Source organism: Lissotriton helveticus, chromosome 2_1 (assembly GCF_964261635.1).
Source record: "Lissotriton helveticus chromosome 2_1, aLisHel1.1, whole genome shotgun sequence".
Lineage (NCBI taxonomy): Eukaryota > Metazoa > Chordata > Amphibia > Caudata > Salamandridae > Lissotriton > Lissotriton helveticus.
Window position 1 is genome coordinate 2132328867 of NC_136059.1, and position 13703 is coordinate 2132342569.

General features: G+C 44.7%; 1 protein-coding gene across 1 annotated transcript in view; it reads left to right on the forward strand.

Moving 5' to 3' along the window:
• NEIL3 (nei like DNA glycosylase 3) overlaps window positions 1–13703 on the forward strand; it is a 243898-nt gene that overhangs the window by 29897 nt on the left and 200298 nt on the right. The window contains exon 3 of the mRNA XM_078677091.1: window positions 12209–12330. Coding sequence (XP_078533217.1) covers window positions 12209–12330 — 122 coding nt within the window. The remainder of the gene's footprint in view (window positions 1–12208; window positions 12331–13703) is intronic.

Here is a 13703-nt window from a genome sequence, read left to right on the forward strand (position 1 = left end):
ACAGGCCGTCAGAGACTCAAGAGCCAATCAGAATATAGCTTGTGACGTAGGTCACCCAATCCCAGCGCGGCTCTGTGACGTACACAGCAGCTGCGGTTTCTCGTTTCTCACTCCTGGCGCTTACCCCTCCTTCACAAAATCTTTTCACAGCGCCATTTTAAGAACACTTTTCAGTGTAAATTAATTCTTAACAATGACTATAAAGACAACATCTGTTCGTTTCACTATTTAGGATAGTTTACATACATTCAAGTATCCACACTTCGGAATAGACGGCGCTATTCACACTAAGGATAATATTCAATTGTTAGTAGAGTAACCTTACCCCACCCTTCTAACACGTATAATTATGAACTCGCTTTGCTCTGAACCCACCGCGAAGTGAAAGTTCTAAGAGTTCCACTTGAACATAAAATACAATTCAAACTCGCACTTTCACACTGAAATTTCCCTAATTTCAAACACACATGAAATCCGTACAGGACTCTCACCTGTTTATAGAAATCATGCACCGTTAGCAAAATAACGACGTTATCCGTACAGGGCTCTCACCTGTTTATAGATATGAAACATGTACCCGTACAGGACTCTAACCTGTTTATAGATAATCATGCACCGACGCTAATTTACCCTTCACTCAAGCTCGGATATAACTAATACTCTCATCACAGTGAGTTTTATGGAAGGCGCTTTGTCCCTATTCTCATGCTGCTCTAATTTCTTAGAAAACCCTCACTATACAAGATTCAGACCTAGCCCTAAAACTGTGCTGCTCGGCGACAACACTATGGTACACGGCGATACCTTTTGTGATATTCGGCGATATCACTACAAACAGAACAGATGGCTTGCGTGACTAATTTCTCGCCACACAATCTATACCGGTATAGCTTACAGATAGCACGAAAAACGAACTCAACATGTGTTAAAACATCGATCCTATTTCCATACCATAATACTTTAGTAACCCTTAGCAACCAACATATTACCTTGGTTACCCTTAGCAACCATCAATTTCTGCTACCAGAGAATTGATCCAGCGGCCTATAGAAAATATATCATAAACCACGCTACCCAACTTCATAACCTATAAACAAAATTCTATACTAAATATGGACCCATTTATAAACCTGACATATTTTGGGCCTACTGAATCAGGTGGTCAAATTAAATCTATATACACATTATCTACAAACTATATGCGAAAGGAATATTGTCATTAGAATAAAACTTAACCATTTAGATGACCACCATTGGCGACGTGATCTAGCTAATAGTAACCTACACTTCTGAATAACCAAGACCAGCTTGTTTGTCAAAAGTAAGATTTTATTTACTAAATTATGGTATATAAGTTGATAGTTTTATAAATGAATTTTATTAGCATTGAAGCAAGCATGATTGTAAAGAAATATGAGAAAAATACAATTTAAGCAATTAAATCAAAATCAAAGTGAATATTTAAAGTTTAGCATTTCTAAAACCTAATTCCCTAACTGAGCTAAATAGATAGAAATTAAAGAAAAGTTCTTTGAGGATTCTTACGTGCTCCACGCAAAGTCCAACAGCACATCACCCTCATCGGAAAGTCAGAAAGCAGCAGCCAGCCCATCCCTAGGGGCATGACTTTTTATACCTTTCTATGCTAACTAAACTACGCAAAGGAAAGTTTTCAGAAATCTTCGACGTCCCATTGGCTGAGAGTGACAAGTGACATGTCACCCACTTTCAAAAAGTTCCATGAAATCATATTTCTTAGAGACCATTGTCCCTTCCGAGTGCAACCAGGAGCTTCCTTATATTGCAACAAATGTTCAAATTTGTTCTCACTACGTCCAAGCAACTTCCGCGGATGCCAAGTTAAGGCTGACAAAATGTTCACTTTCGACCTTGGCCATGTCCGACAGAATGATGACAGCACATTAGTTTTTGCTTTGTGAATGCAGCTTTGATAAACGCTTTAATTCAGAATGGGCGTCTCGTGACTTTTGCAGAATTACAAGTCAGCTCTTTTCTGCGACTCAAGTGACTAGGCCCAAAAGCAGGCAACTTATGATTTCTAGTATAAAACAAACACAAGAAAAGTATTAATGTAAGAAATAATGTAGATTCTGTATCCACCCCAAGATTTACTAATTAATTAACCCACCCGATTAATCAAAATGTTATCTAGCCATTGCAAACAAATAAAGCAGCGTTTATATCTACCAGTCTCCGTTTTTCCATGAGACTTATATGCACCTAGAATAGTAGAAATGACATCACACAGACAAGGAAAAGCAAAACAAGCACATGCTTCTTTTAAGTTTGCAGCAGTTAGTAATGACAAAAACGAAAACAATAAATTATTTTATTATTTTGCACGAACAAAAAGATGCAACAATTATGCACGTTTATGAGCACACATGTTAGTCCCCCCATGTGTAAAGTTTAATCTAAGTTGTATTAGCACGACATATCACAAATCATTAATATTATTATTCATGTTATGGAAATGTGACTTCACGAGTTTAAACAAAATTTTGTTTTCTATCTCGCTCCATCAAGGCCACGTGGTACAATGTCTGAGGCTGCTGCCCAGCTCGGCTTGATTTAATCTCTGATCGTGCGGTGCCAATATTTATTCAAAGAGAGTTGTAATGTCCATGTCGGACTGTTAATAATTAAAATACCCACAGTGTTTTCTAGACACATGCTCTCATGCAGCACAGCAAGCAGGCTGCTATGGAGCTTCTTGTTCTGTGCACTTTGTGGGGTTGTCACGGCGTCAATTTAATGCATGAACAATGCATTTTAGTGCGGTGATGCGAAAACCAAACTTAAAGGAGTTAGTCTAACACCTGATGCTTGCTACTTGGCAGTGCTGGTTTAAGATGGCAAAACGTGCTTCCAATATATACCTTTTAGCAATCGGCAGACTGTATCTTGTGCAAACACTTTTTATAACAGTCCTTTGAAAGCACGCACTTTACAGCTCAGCTGGGAGCACCCTTACAATACCTCATCACAAAGCTTGAAGTGACTCCATTGATTAAAGCTAATACCAGCTTCCAAGTAGCCTTTAAGTTTAATGTCAGATGTGTTGTCTCTCCCAGTATTTCCACTAATAACAATCTAAATACCACTGTTTTGTTTTATAGCCCTACTAATTCCAATGCAGGGTGTCTGAGCGGTTTATATCACCTGTAAACATTAAGTATTGACAATAAATTGTATGAGTGTGTAAATCAAAGGCCAGGTGGTGTTACAGTGAGTGTTCCAAGCAGGTCTGGACTGGCCATAGCGGGCACCGGGCAATCCCCCGGTGCGCCGCACGGGTGGGGGCCGGTTTTTGTTACAGGGCCGTTTTTGCAGCATTGCTGCAAAATCAGCCCTGTACCAAAATCGGCCGAAAACCGGCCCCAGCAAAGAGCTCGGCGGCACCCCCAACCCCCCGAGTGGGTGCCAGCCGAGCACTTTGCCAGGGGCGGTTGTAGTAACCAGTCCGGCCCTGGTTCCAAAGTGTAGGAGTCATATGTCCTTAATAGCTCACTATCTTATCTTATCTTAAGTGACATTTGTAGAGCGCACTGACACCATAAGTTTCCTGGCGCTGGGAGAAAGAGTGCAGGGAGTGCGGATTTTCAGAAGCTTCCTAAAATTAAGTAGGGAACAACTAGACTTAACTGACAGGGGGAGGGGGTTCCATAGTTTGGGGGCCAGGTGGGTGAATCGACGGCCGCCAAACTTTTTAGTTTTGACTTTGGGGGCGACCAGCAGATTGAGGTGAGCCGACCGGAGATTGCGCGCCAGTCGGTACTGCGTGATCAGTGTTTTGAGGAAGTCGGGGCTGGTGCAGTGAAGAGACTTGAAAGTCAGGCAGCCGATCGTAAAGGCTGCCCTTTGTTCAACTGGTAGCCAGTGCAGTTTGTGCAGCAGGGGTTTCGCAGACTGCCACTTTGGCGTTTTGTGGATAAGTCTGGCCGCCTGATTCTGCACAATTTGAAGACGGCGGAGCAGTGATTGTGGGAGTCCATGGTATAAAGAATTAGAGAAATCGAGGCGGGATAGTACCAGGGAGATGACGACCTGGACCAGTGCCGCATGTGGTAGTAGATGGATTATTTTACGAATTTTACGAAGCTGGAACATGCAGGCACAGATCACAGTCCCCCCTCTTTGGGCCTTAAGAGTGAGCTCCGCGTCAATGACCACCCCTAGGCTCTTCACCGAGCTTGCAGGAGCGGGGGGGGGGGGGCAGCTCCCTGGGCCAGAACTGGGGGCCCCAGTGTACTGGGCTGTTCCCAGGAAGGAGTAGCTCCGTTTTTCCGGGATTTAATTTCAATTGGTTGTAGTTCATCCACTGCTGGATGTGGATCATGACCGCTTGGAAGCTATTAACAGCGTCAGGAGAGTCGAGGGGGAAGATGATCTGTAAATCATCAGCATAATTAAACACTGTGATATCCCACCTCTTGAGCGAATGAATCAGTGGCCGGAGTTATAGGTTGAACAGGAGGGGAGAGAGGGATGAGCCCTGAGGGACTCCACAAGTCGTAGGTGTCTTGGCTTCCGTATAAGGGCCCAGGCGCACGGCTTGTGCTCTGCCGACGAGGAAAGACTCAATCCACTCGAGGGCAGGACCCTGGATGCCAGCCTGTCCGACACGGTGGAGAAGGATGTCATGGTCCACCGTGTCGAAGGCAGCCGACAGATCCAGGAGCACAAGGGCCTGGGGAGTCCCTTTATCAGCGTTCCCCCTCAGGGCGTCCAATACTGCCAAGATAACGGCCTCGGTGGAATGGGCCGGCCTAAAGCCGGCCTGATTAGGCTCAAGATAGCAGGAGCTCTCGACAAAGTTTGAAAGGCACCGAGTGACGTGGGCCTCGAGGAGCTTGGACAAGTAGGGCAGGAGGGATATAGGACGATAATTGGAGGGATCGGCAGGGTCCGCACCTGGTTTCTTCAACCGGGGCACTAAGATGGCCTCCTTGAAAGAGCTCGGCTAGAGTGTTGGGGTCAAGGGCAGGGAACTGGGTAAGGGACAGTGGGTTAATGAAGGAGGTATCTGATGGTCGCACATGGGTGAGGGGGGAATGGAGTTCTTGATTTTGCAATTTTTTCAACAAAAAAGGAGTTAAGGGCGTCGCAGGTCTCTTGGGTTGAGGTCTGAGTAGGTAGAGTTCTGTCATCCGTGGTGAGTTCATTCATAATCTTAAAAACTTCTTTTGATTTATTATGAGCGGACAAAATTCTGTCAGAGACATGTAAAGATTTAGCCGAGGAAATCGCACTTTTATATTCTCTGCGGGCCGCCACAAAGAGCAGTCTATCTGAGTCAGCGTAGTTGCGTCTCCAGGTCCGCTCCAGCTGACGCACCTTCAATTTGTGTTCTTTGAGGTCGCTGGAAAACCATCTGTGTGAATTGCTGTGTCTAGTGCATAGGAATTTAGTTAGTGGGGCGAACTGGTCACTGGCCGTCTTTAGCCAGTTACTGATGTCGCCTTCCATTGCGTCAACACTAGCATCAGTGTTGGTGGTGGGACGAGTATTGGCCAGGGCCGCGAGGAAGCCTTGGGAGTCGTAGGAGCTCCATTTACGCGATGATCCACCTGCCATGATAGGGGCCGTGACCCTGCCGCTGACAGTAATGGTAGTGTTGATTAAATGGTGATCCGACCAGACAGAGGGGGAGATGATTGGCTGAGATAGAACTAAGTCATGAGTCCAGATGTGATCGAGGGTGTGACCCTTGATATGGGTGGCACGGAAATTTGCTGAGTCAGATTGAGACAGGTAAGAGCTTCAAACAATTCCGTGGCATGAGGGCCAGCTTTGTCATCATTGAACCAATAATTGAAATCGCCAAAAAGAGCGATTCTGGCATGATGTGTCAGCAGATTTGACAGTTGTTCGCTCATGGAAGTGGGGAACGAGGGCATGGGGTGAGGCGGCCGGTATAGGAGTATGAGAGTGAGGGCGCCAGCCTCCATTTCCAGACTGATGACCAGATTGTCCACCTCGGGAAGAGCAAGAGATGCCATGGTAATACATTTAAGTTGTTTTGATATGATGGCTGCCACCCCGCCCCCAGGGCGGTCAGCATGGAGGATGTAATAATCTGGGGGGAGGGCCGCCAGGATATCGGGGTGGGAATCAGCAGTGAGCCATGTCTCTGTAATTAATAATATATCAGGTTTTTCATTGGTGAGTAGGATGAAGATATCAGATTGATGCTTAACCAGGGAGCGTGTGTTCAGGTACATCGCGCAGACGAATGTCTCACTCCTTGCTGGCGCCGCAGTATACTTGCTGCTGCTGGGAGGATTGAGCGCCCTGCGAGCTAGGCCAGCGGCATTAATCCGCCTCACTGTGCCAGGAGAAGGCGGCGGATATGAGAGCCTTAGCTGTCTGAGGGTGTTAGCAGGGTAAGAGAAGCATCGCCCAGCGTCCCCGGCCCCTGGGCCCGGACGGGCGCGGACGGGCGCAGACGGGCTTGCCTTTGGCGCACCGCCGACGCGCCCGCTGCGCTCCCTGTAGGGGGGGACCATTTTATAGTTGCTGGGGCGGGAGGGGCCGAGAACTAGACTGCTCGCCCACTTCACACCCAAGATGGCGGGCGCGACAAAATCGGACCCCAGACAGCGCCTAATCAGCTGTAATGGGGCAAAGGAGCAGAGACTAGGTAACTAGTTGATTAGAGGCATGTCAGCGCTGCGCAGGGATGGCAAGCAGTTTTTGCGAGTGCCGCGATTTTAAAAACATTTTAATGTGCGAAATGAAAGTGAAGTTTTAAAAATATACAGGCAAACAGTACAGATGCGAGCACACAGTTCCCGGTTTCCGCCTCAGGACAATCACAGCACACAATCAATCTGTGCGAGTGAAATGAAGGGTCTTATGTAGTTGCTGGGGTGGGAGGGGCCGAGCACTAGACCGCTCGCCCACTTCACACCCAAGATGGCGGGCGCGACGAAATCGGATCCCAGACAGCGCCTAATCGGCTGTAATGGGGCAAAGGAGCAGAGACTAGGTAACTAGTTGATTAGAGGCAGGTCAGCGCTGCGCATGGATGGCAAACAATTTTTGCGAGTGCCGCGATTTTTAAAACAATTTAATGTGCAAAACGAAATGAAAGTGCAGTTTAAAAAATATACAGGCAAACAGTACAGATGCGAGCACACAGGTCCCGGCTTCCGCCTCAGGACAATCGGACAATCACAGCACACAATCAATATGCTATATTAGGATTACAATCTATGACATGCAATTTACAAAAGGATATCTGGTTTAAAATCAGTAGCACACTTAACTAGCTAGATTAAATGAAAGGATGTCACCTGCATGTTATATGATGTGCTTTGCAGGAAGCCTAATAACCCTCTATGCTACTTCGATTAAAAACTGGGATTAGACAAAACACAAATCCAGGACTAGCCGTAGCGGGCACCGGCCATTTCCCTAGTGGGCCGCCAGGGAGGAGGCTGTTTTTGTTACTGGGTGTCAGGATTATCGGCCCCCTGTAACAAAATCGAAACTGGAGTTCTTAATTTAACCCAATATAAAATGGTGAATCCCTTTCTTGACTCTCCACTTCAGGTGTTCCACCTTAGGGGTGTGCCTCACCTGAACGTGCAATTCGCCCACTGTCTAATTTCCTACCTGCTCTAGTGCCAAATGGGCCCCAGGGCAGAGGGTGGCATTCACCAGGTTTGATGGGGAGCAGTTGTCGCATATCAAAGGCGGACGGGACTTTGAAGCCTCTGGCCTTGACATGTTAATTCACTAGCTATTCTGTTGGAGGAGGTAATCACCTTTCGCCGGAGAGGGCATTGTGCCTGACCTCTGAGAGCGTGGGCTCTCACCTACAGGGAATCAGAATCTAGTCTATGGTGGCAGGCTGGGAGATACCAGTCAGCAAGCACAGTAGAGGACTAGTAGGTTTTGAGAGGGACACCTCTAATGTGCCCTCTAGGTGCATGTCATAACAAAGCTAGTACTGGGATGAGTACAGTTTAGTTAAGACCAGGTGTTTGATACCAAACACCAGTATTTTCAGTGAAGCCATCATGTTGCTGAGTAACATGTAATGACCCATGCCCAGTACATGTCCTTAAGATGGCTGCCTGATCACTTGCAATATATAGCCATGGTACTAGGCATCACAGGGACCTATCTGCTCATGCAGATGGACTCTCACATATAACATAATGTAACCTACCATAGGGCTCTAAGACCTGCTGTGAGAGTGACTTGAGTATAGGATATGCAGTGTACCGTGTCATGCACACAGTGAGTGTGCCACGTAGTGTTTTCAGAATGGTTTGCACGATTTCACGCAGTCCGCAATGGCAGTATGCATGCTGTTTGGGTCCTTTAGGGTGGCATAAGCCATGCTGCAGGCATTGGAGAGCCTTGTCAGTACCCATGCCCTAGGTACCAGAGGTACTATTTACAAGGGACTTACAGGGGTGCTAAAGCCCTTGCTTATTGGGTTACAATTAGACATTTACCTTCTTTTAAGGGAAAGTCATTGGCTATGGGGGGCCTGGTTACCAGGGACCCAGAGCACTGTCAGTCAGAAAGCATCGGTACTAGGGCAAAAAGTGGTGATGAACATGTCATAAAGGCCACTTTCCCACTCAACCGCCCAAATGAAAGGTAATGCTGCTAACCTTTTCCAAGAGAGTTTTCATTGTCTAAGTGGAAGAACCTGGAAAGGCCATCTACATTGGCATGGTCAGTCCGAGGTCTATGTTCCACTATAAAGTCCTTTCCCCTTAGGGAGACGGACCACCTCAATAGTTTGGAATTTCCCCCCTTCATTTGCTGTCTCTTTCCCTGCGACTTCCCTTCTGACCCACGCGCCACTCAACTACACAAAGTAATACCTGGCTGCTGCACAGGAACACAGCTCAGAGGTGCTGGCAGGGCTGGCAATCGGAGTAGGCTTCCCCCAGCGTCACTCCATCAGCATGCTTGAGGGGAGGGGGCCGTGCTGAGAGATTCTCAACGTGTGATGCAGCATTGAATCCAGCCCGCCAGTCCAGCTGATGGGGCCCCTCTGAGGACGGTTTTCTCGGTGTGGCAGGCGCTTCTCTAGCAACGAGAGCACAGCGTGCTGAGGGGGATAGAAACATGGGAGAAATCACAAGGGGCTCCCTACCGCGTGAAGCAATCCACACACGCTGGTTGGCAGTAATCATGATCCCATGACTGCGCTCACCATGCACTGCATTGTAGAAATCAGAAGCCAAGAACAGCGCTCTCTACGCCCTGAGTTGTTCACAATGCCCCATGCCAGAGTCCCACTGTTGGTTTCAGGTGGAATCCTTTCTACTTCCTGAGATTACAAATGACTGGGGCTACAAGCAAGCCTCTCAAGAGCACTGGGGCACCAAAGCAGGGAACAAGAAGCAGGCCAGCACATCAGGTTCCTTGAGTAAAGTGGCAGTCCTTGTAACCTCAACCAACAAGTCAGTCCTTCAATGGCGTTTTTTCCTGGCAGTTCCTTCTGGCAATGTGCAGTCTGTAGAGCCAACAGCATCTGGTTACAAGTCAACGCAGTGTTTATAATCATGGGGTCAGAGCACCTGCACTTATACTTAAATTGTGTTTGAGGTGGAGGTAACCTCAAAAGAAATCTTAAAAGTGCACAACACCACTATTCATTCTCAGCCCTGGCTCCAGGCATCAATAGGGGGTTAACAAGCCCTTTGTGTGAGGGCAGGGGTCAGCCTATATATAAATGTACATGCGCCCCACCTCCCTCTCTCCCAGCCCAGCCCAAGAAGACCATTCAGTATGCTGATGACTGCAGATGTAACCCTGTTACACCCAACCCTTCCTGTGTGATGGCTGCCTGGAAAGTATGCACAAAGCCCAGCTATCATTCTATCCACGACGTGAAGTGATTGAAGTTAAGCTGCTCAGAACAAAGAGTGATACGCACATAGGAATGCCCACTTTCTAAAAGTGGTATTTCTACAATAGTAATAAAAAATCAACTTGCACCAATGAGCAGGATTTATCACCACTGTTCCAAACATGGCAACACTACTCCTTTCAGATCAGAAATTACTACTTAAAGACTATTAAGGGAATTCCCAATGCTAACGTATGAGAGGAATAGCCTCACAGCAGTGAGAAACCAGATAGGCAGTTTCTCAGTACCAGGACATGCCACCCAATGGTGGCATGTGTCCTAACTTTTACCTACACAGCACCCTAACGCCTACCTTAGGGGGTGACCTATATGTGACCTATTTGTAGTGTAAGGAGAGTTTCAGTCTTGGCAAGTAACTTTAAATACCAAGTCAATGGGGCAGTAGATTGTGCCGTCAGGCCCCCAGTGGCAGAAACCTGAGACTGGTTTGAAAGGCTACTTCTGTAGGTGGCACAAGTAGTGCTGCAGGTCATTGTACCCGATCAAGCTGACTGACGCAGCTCATGCTCTTTAGCACTGAATAGCTGTGGTAAAGTCCCTAGAGTCTTAAAGCCAATGAAAACAGGTCACACAAAATACAGGAGGAAGGCAAAAAGTTAGGGGATAACCTTGCAAAAAGGGCGAGGTCCAACAGGCAGTTTATATGGATGACCTTGTGTTGGCTTCTACAAGTGCCTAGTTCTGTCAGGTAGGTGACCTCCCCTTTTCTTTCTAAGATGGGTAGGGACCACTCCATTCGTCCTGGAGGTCATTAGGTGCCACAGGCTCCAAAACTCTCAAACTGAGAATAGGGATATTTGAGACTGAACAATATACAGGTATCATCCATGTAAATCATGCAGGATAAACCAAACGTTTGAATGAGTTGCGCCACGGGAAACATCCACAAGAGAGTATGTGGCTCAAAAAGAGCCTTGTGGTACTCCCTGTTTACGTTTCTTAAGGGTGGAATGAAAGGGAGGAAGATGGACAGCCTGATCTCGGTCCTAGAGATAGAAGGAAATTCAGGAAAAGGCTTTGTCCTAAAACCCAACCCATAAAGATGTAAAATAAGGATTTTCTGTCAGTGTTTAACGCCACAGAGAGGTCAAGTCGGACCAAAGCCACAATCCACTTGAAGATGTATATCATCCAAAATGCAGACCAAGGCAGACTAGATACTGTGTTGAGGGCACCTCATGGAACACGAGGCCCATTGAGCATACTCCTTTTTCCTCTTTTTCAGTTCCTAGAGAACATACATTGTTTTTAAAAGCATTTCAACCTGGCGTTTGAAAATGTACGGCTTTTTCTACATTTTAGAATTTTTAACATATCTGTTTATACAGAGTTTAATTTCACTCTTATCCTCTTGATTTTGCCTTTGACTTCAGACCAACGGGAAGTCACTTTGTGGTTGTGATCCTTCTACGTTCCTCATTCACTCTTCAAAATAGATCTGAACCATACAGAAGTTCCTGAGGCAACCCCCTCATTAAGGTTATACTGTTTGCAGCTGCTGCACTGCAACATGCCGATGAGTGACATGAGAGCGATAATCGGATCACTGACCTTGCAAACAAGGCTAGTATCCACTCTATGCCTAATTAAACAAAGGAGATTGTTCCTATGGAAGGTGCATTATAAAACTAATTAGCAAAAATGGACTATTTGTGGCATATCTTTGCACCCTATCTCTTCTTTTTTGTGTCTCCTATATTGTTTTTATTCTCCTAGCTTGTTCTATTGATTTTGTGTTGATATGAGCTTGGGTCGATCTAACAAAGGGACCCAAGTGAACTTCTTACCAGGTCAGTAACAAAAATCTGACTCTTCATTGACAGGGCTGGTGAATTTGAGTCCTAAAGTTGATCCATTGACTCCATAAAACAACAGTTAAGTAACAAATACATGTACAGCTTCTGATGTTTCATTGTGCCTGATAAGGTTCACGTTTGATATTTCAGTATGCCATTCTTTTTGTCTTAATTCATGTGACTTTCAACTCATTATGAACCACTAAACAACACATGTAGGCTAGCTCTTTAAAAGGTTTAACAGATCAATAACTTAATATGCGTGGGCACAGATGTTCGCTTAATTATAATGGGATTTAGAAATGTAACTAAATTTTGAACCTGATATCATATCTACTGAACTGTTTGTTATTAAAGGTAACCAGGAATCTAAAGCAACCCAATGGCTCGTTCTTGTTCTCAATAGCTAGCAGGTTCTACGTGGAGATGTGTCCGTGCTAGGATATGTGCCAAAATAATATCCAACAATTTATTTTTCATTTTTTAGAAAGCTCAACAACCTGGCCAGAGTCTGCACGATTCTCTCAGGTTACTCTGCGGTTGCATTTACAGTGGAGTAGACACTTTGGGAAAGGAACTTTTTATTTATTTCGGACTAAAAGCATTAAGGTATGTTGTGTGGCATATATTGTTTTTGTGTGTTTTATACCTCATTTTAAAAAGTAATTTATTACTTAATGCTTAACAGAATTGGAGCAATAACTGCATATCTGGCTGCGTGGCACCTGTAGATCCGAAAATCGAGCCTTAAATACTGTTTTTGTATCTAAAAGCAATTCTAAAAGATTGAAGGTTTTCTGGTGCTAAACTGACTGGACGTTTAGAAGCATTGATGAAAAATACTCTATTCCTTAGGTGGCTGATACACAGCAGATGGAAGTGCAGGACAGTTTTAGGTTTATAGGTTCAAGTCCTGCCAGTTAGGTTTTAATCTGCAGTATGTAATACAAGAGCCAACTCTGGGGCATATCATTCATTCAGTTATTACATTATAATATATTGAAGCTTACTATCCCAGTATAAAAACCTGTCTCTAATGTCCTTATTACAGTTGAGTTGTGACGTCTCTAGTCACGTGTAATAAGAAAATGACATAGCTGCTCAACTATAATCATTTTTTACAGTTTAGTTGTGAGGTTACAGAGCCTGCTGCCATAGCACACAGCTAAAGTGAAAGACCGGTTACGGAACATTATTACAGTTGCAATTTAAACAGTTTTTGTCCATATGATATGAATAAAAGAGATTTATGGTAAGATGTTTAAATAATATATATATCTATATATATATATATATATATATTCACTGAAAAAACCATAGGTTATAGACCATATATAGTTAGGAATTAGCATTTAAAAAACCTTATTTTACTCACACAAAACCATTGAAATTCCATATATAGTTAGTTGCACTAACTATATATTGCGCACCCGCAATCCACTGCTGATGATGTCACATATTACATCATTCATGACATGGTCAGTGACATCACTGATGACATCACTGATGACATCTCAAATGACATCACTGATGACATCACTGATGACATCATCCATTGACTGTGTGTTTCTGTAAAGTTTAAATATGTTTTACATATTGAAAAATGAGTAGATGTAGAAGTGCCTAAATAAAAGATTTAGTAGGTGCGTGACTGACTTTATGAATGAGTAAGTGATTAAATGTGTCTCACTGAGTGCATGGGTTAGTGACTAAACTGTCTTAGTTTGTGCATCATTATGTCTGTTGTTCTGTAAAGTGCTGCATGTGTTGATCAGTAGCTATATGAGTAACTATATGGGTTATTGATTGATTGTCCAAGTATTTGTATGGGAGACTGAGTGTGTGTGTGGCTGGCTGGGAGATGTCTGACTCTGTGCAGATCAATGTGTTCTTGTATCAATGATTGTATAAGAGAGTAAGTATGTGTTAGTATATGTTTGAAAATGTAAGGTACTCTATGTTTAACTGTATAGATTAGAAAA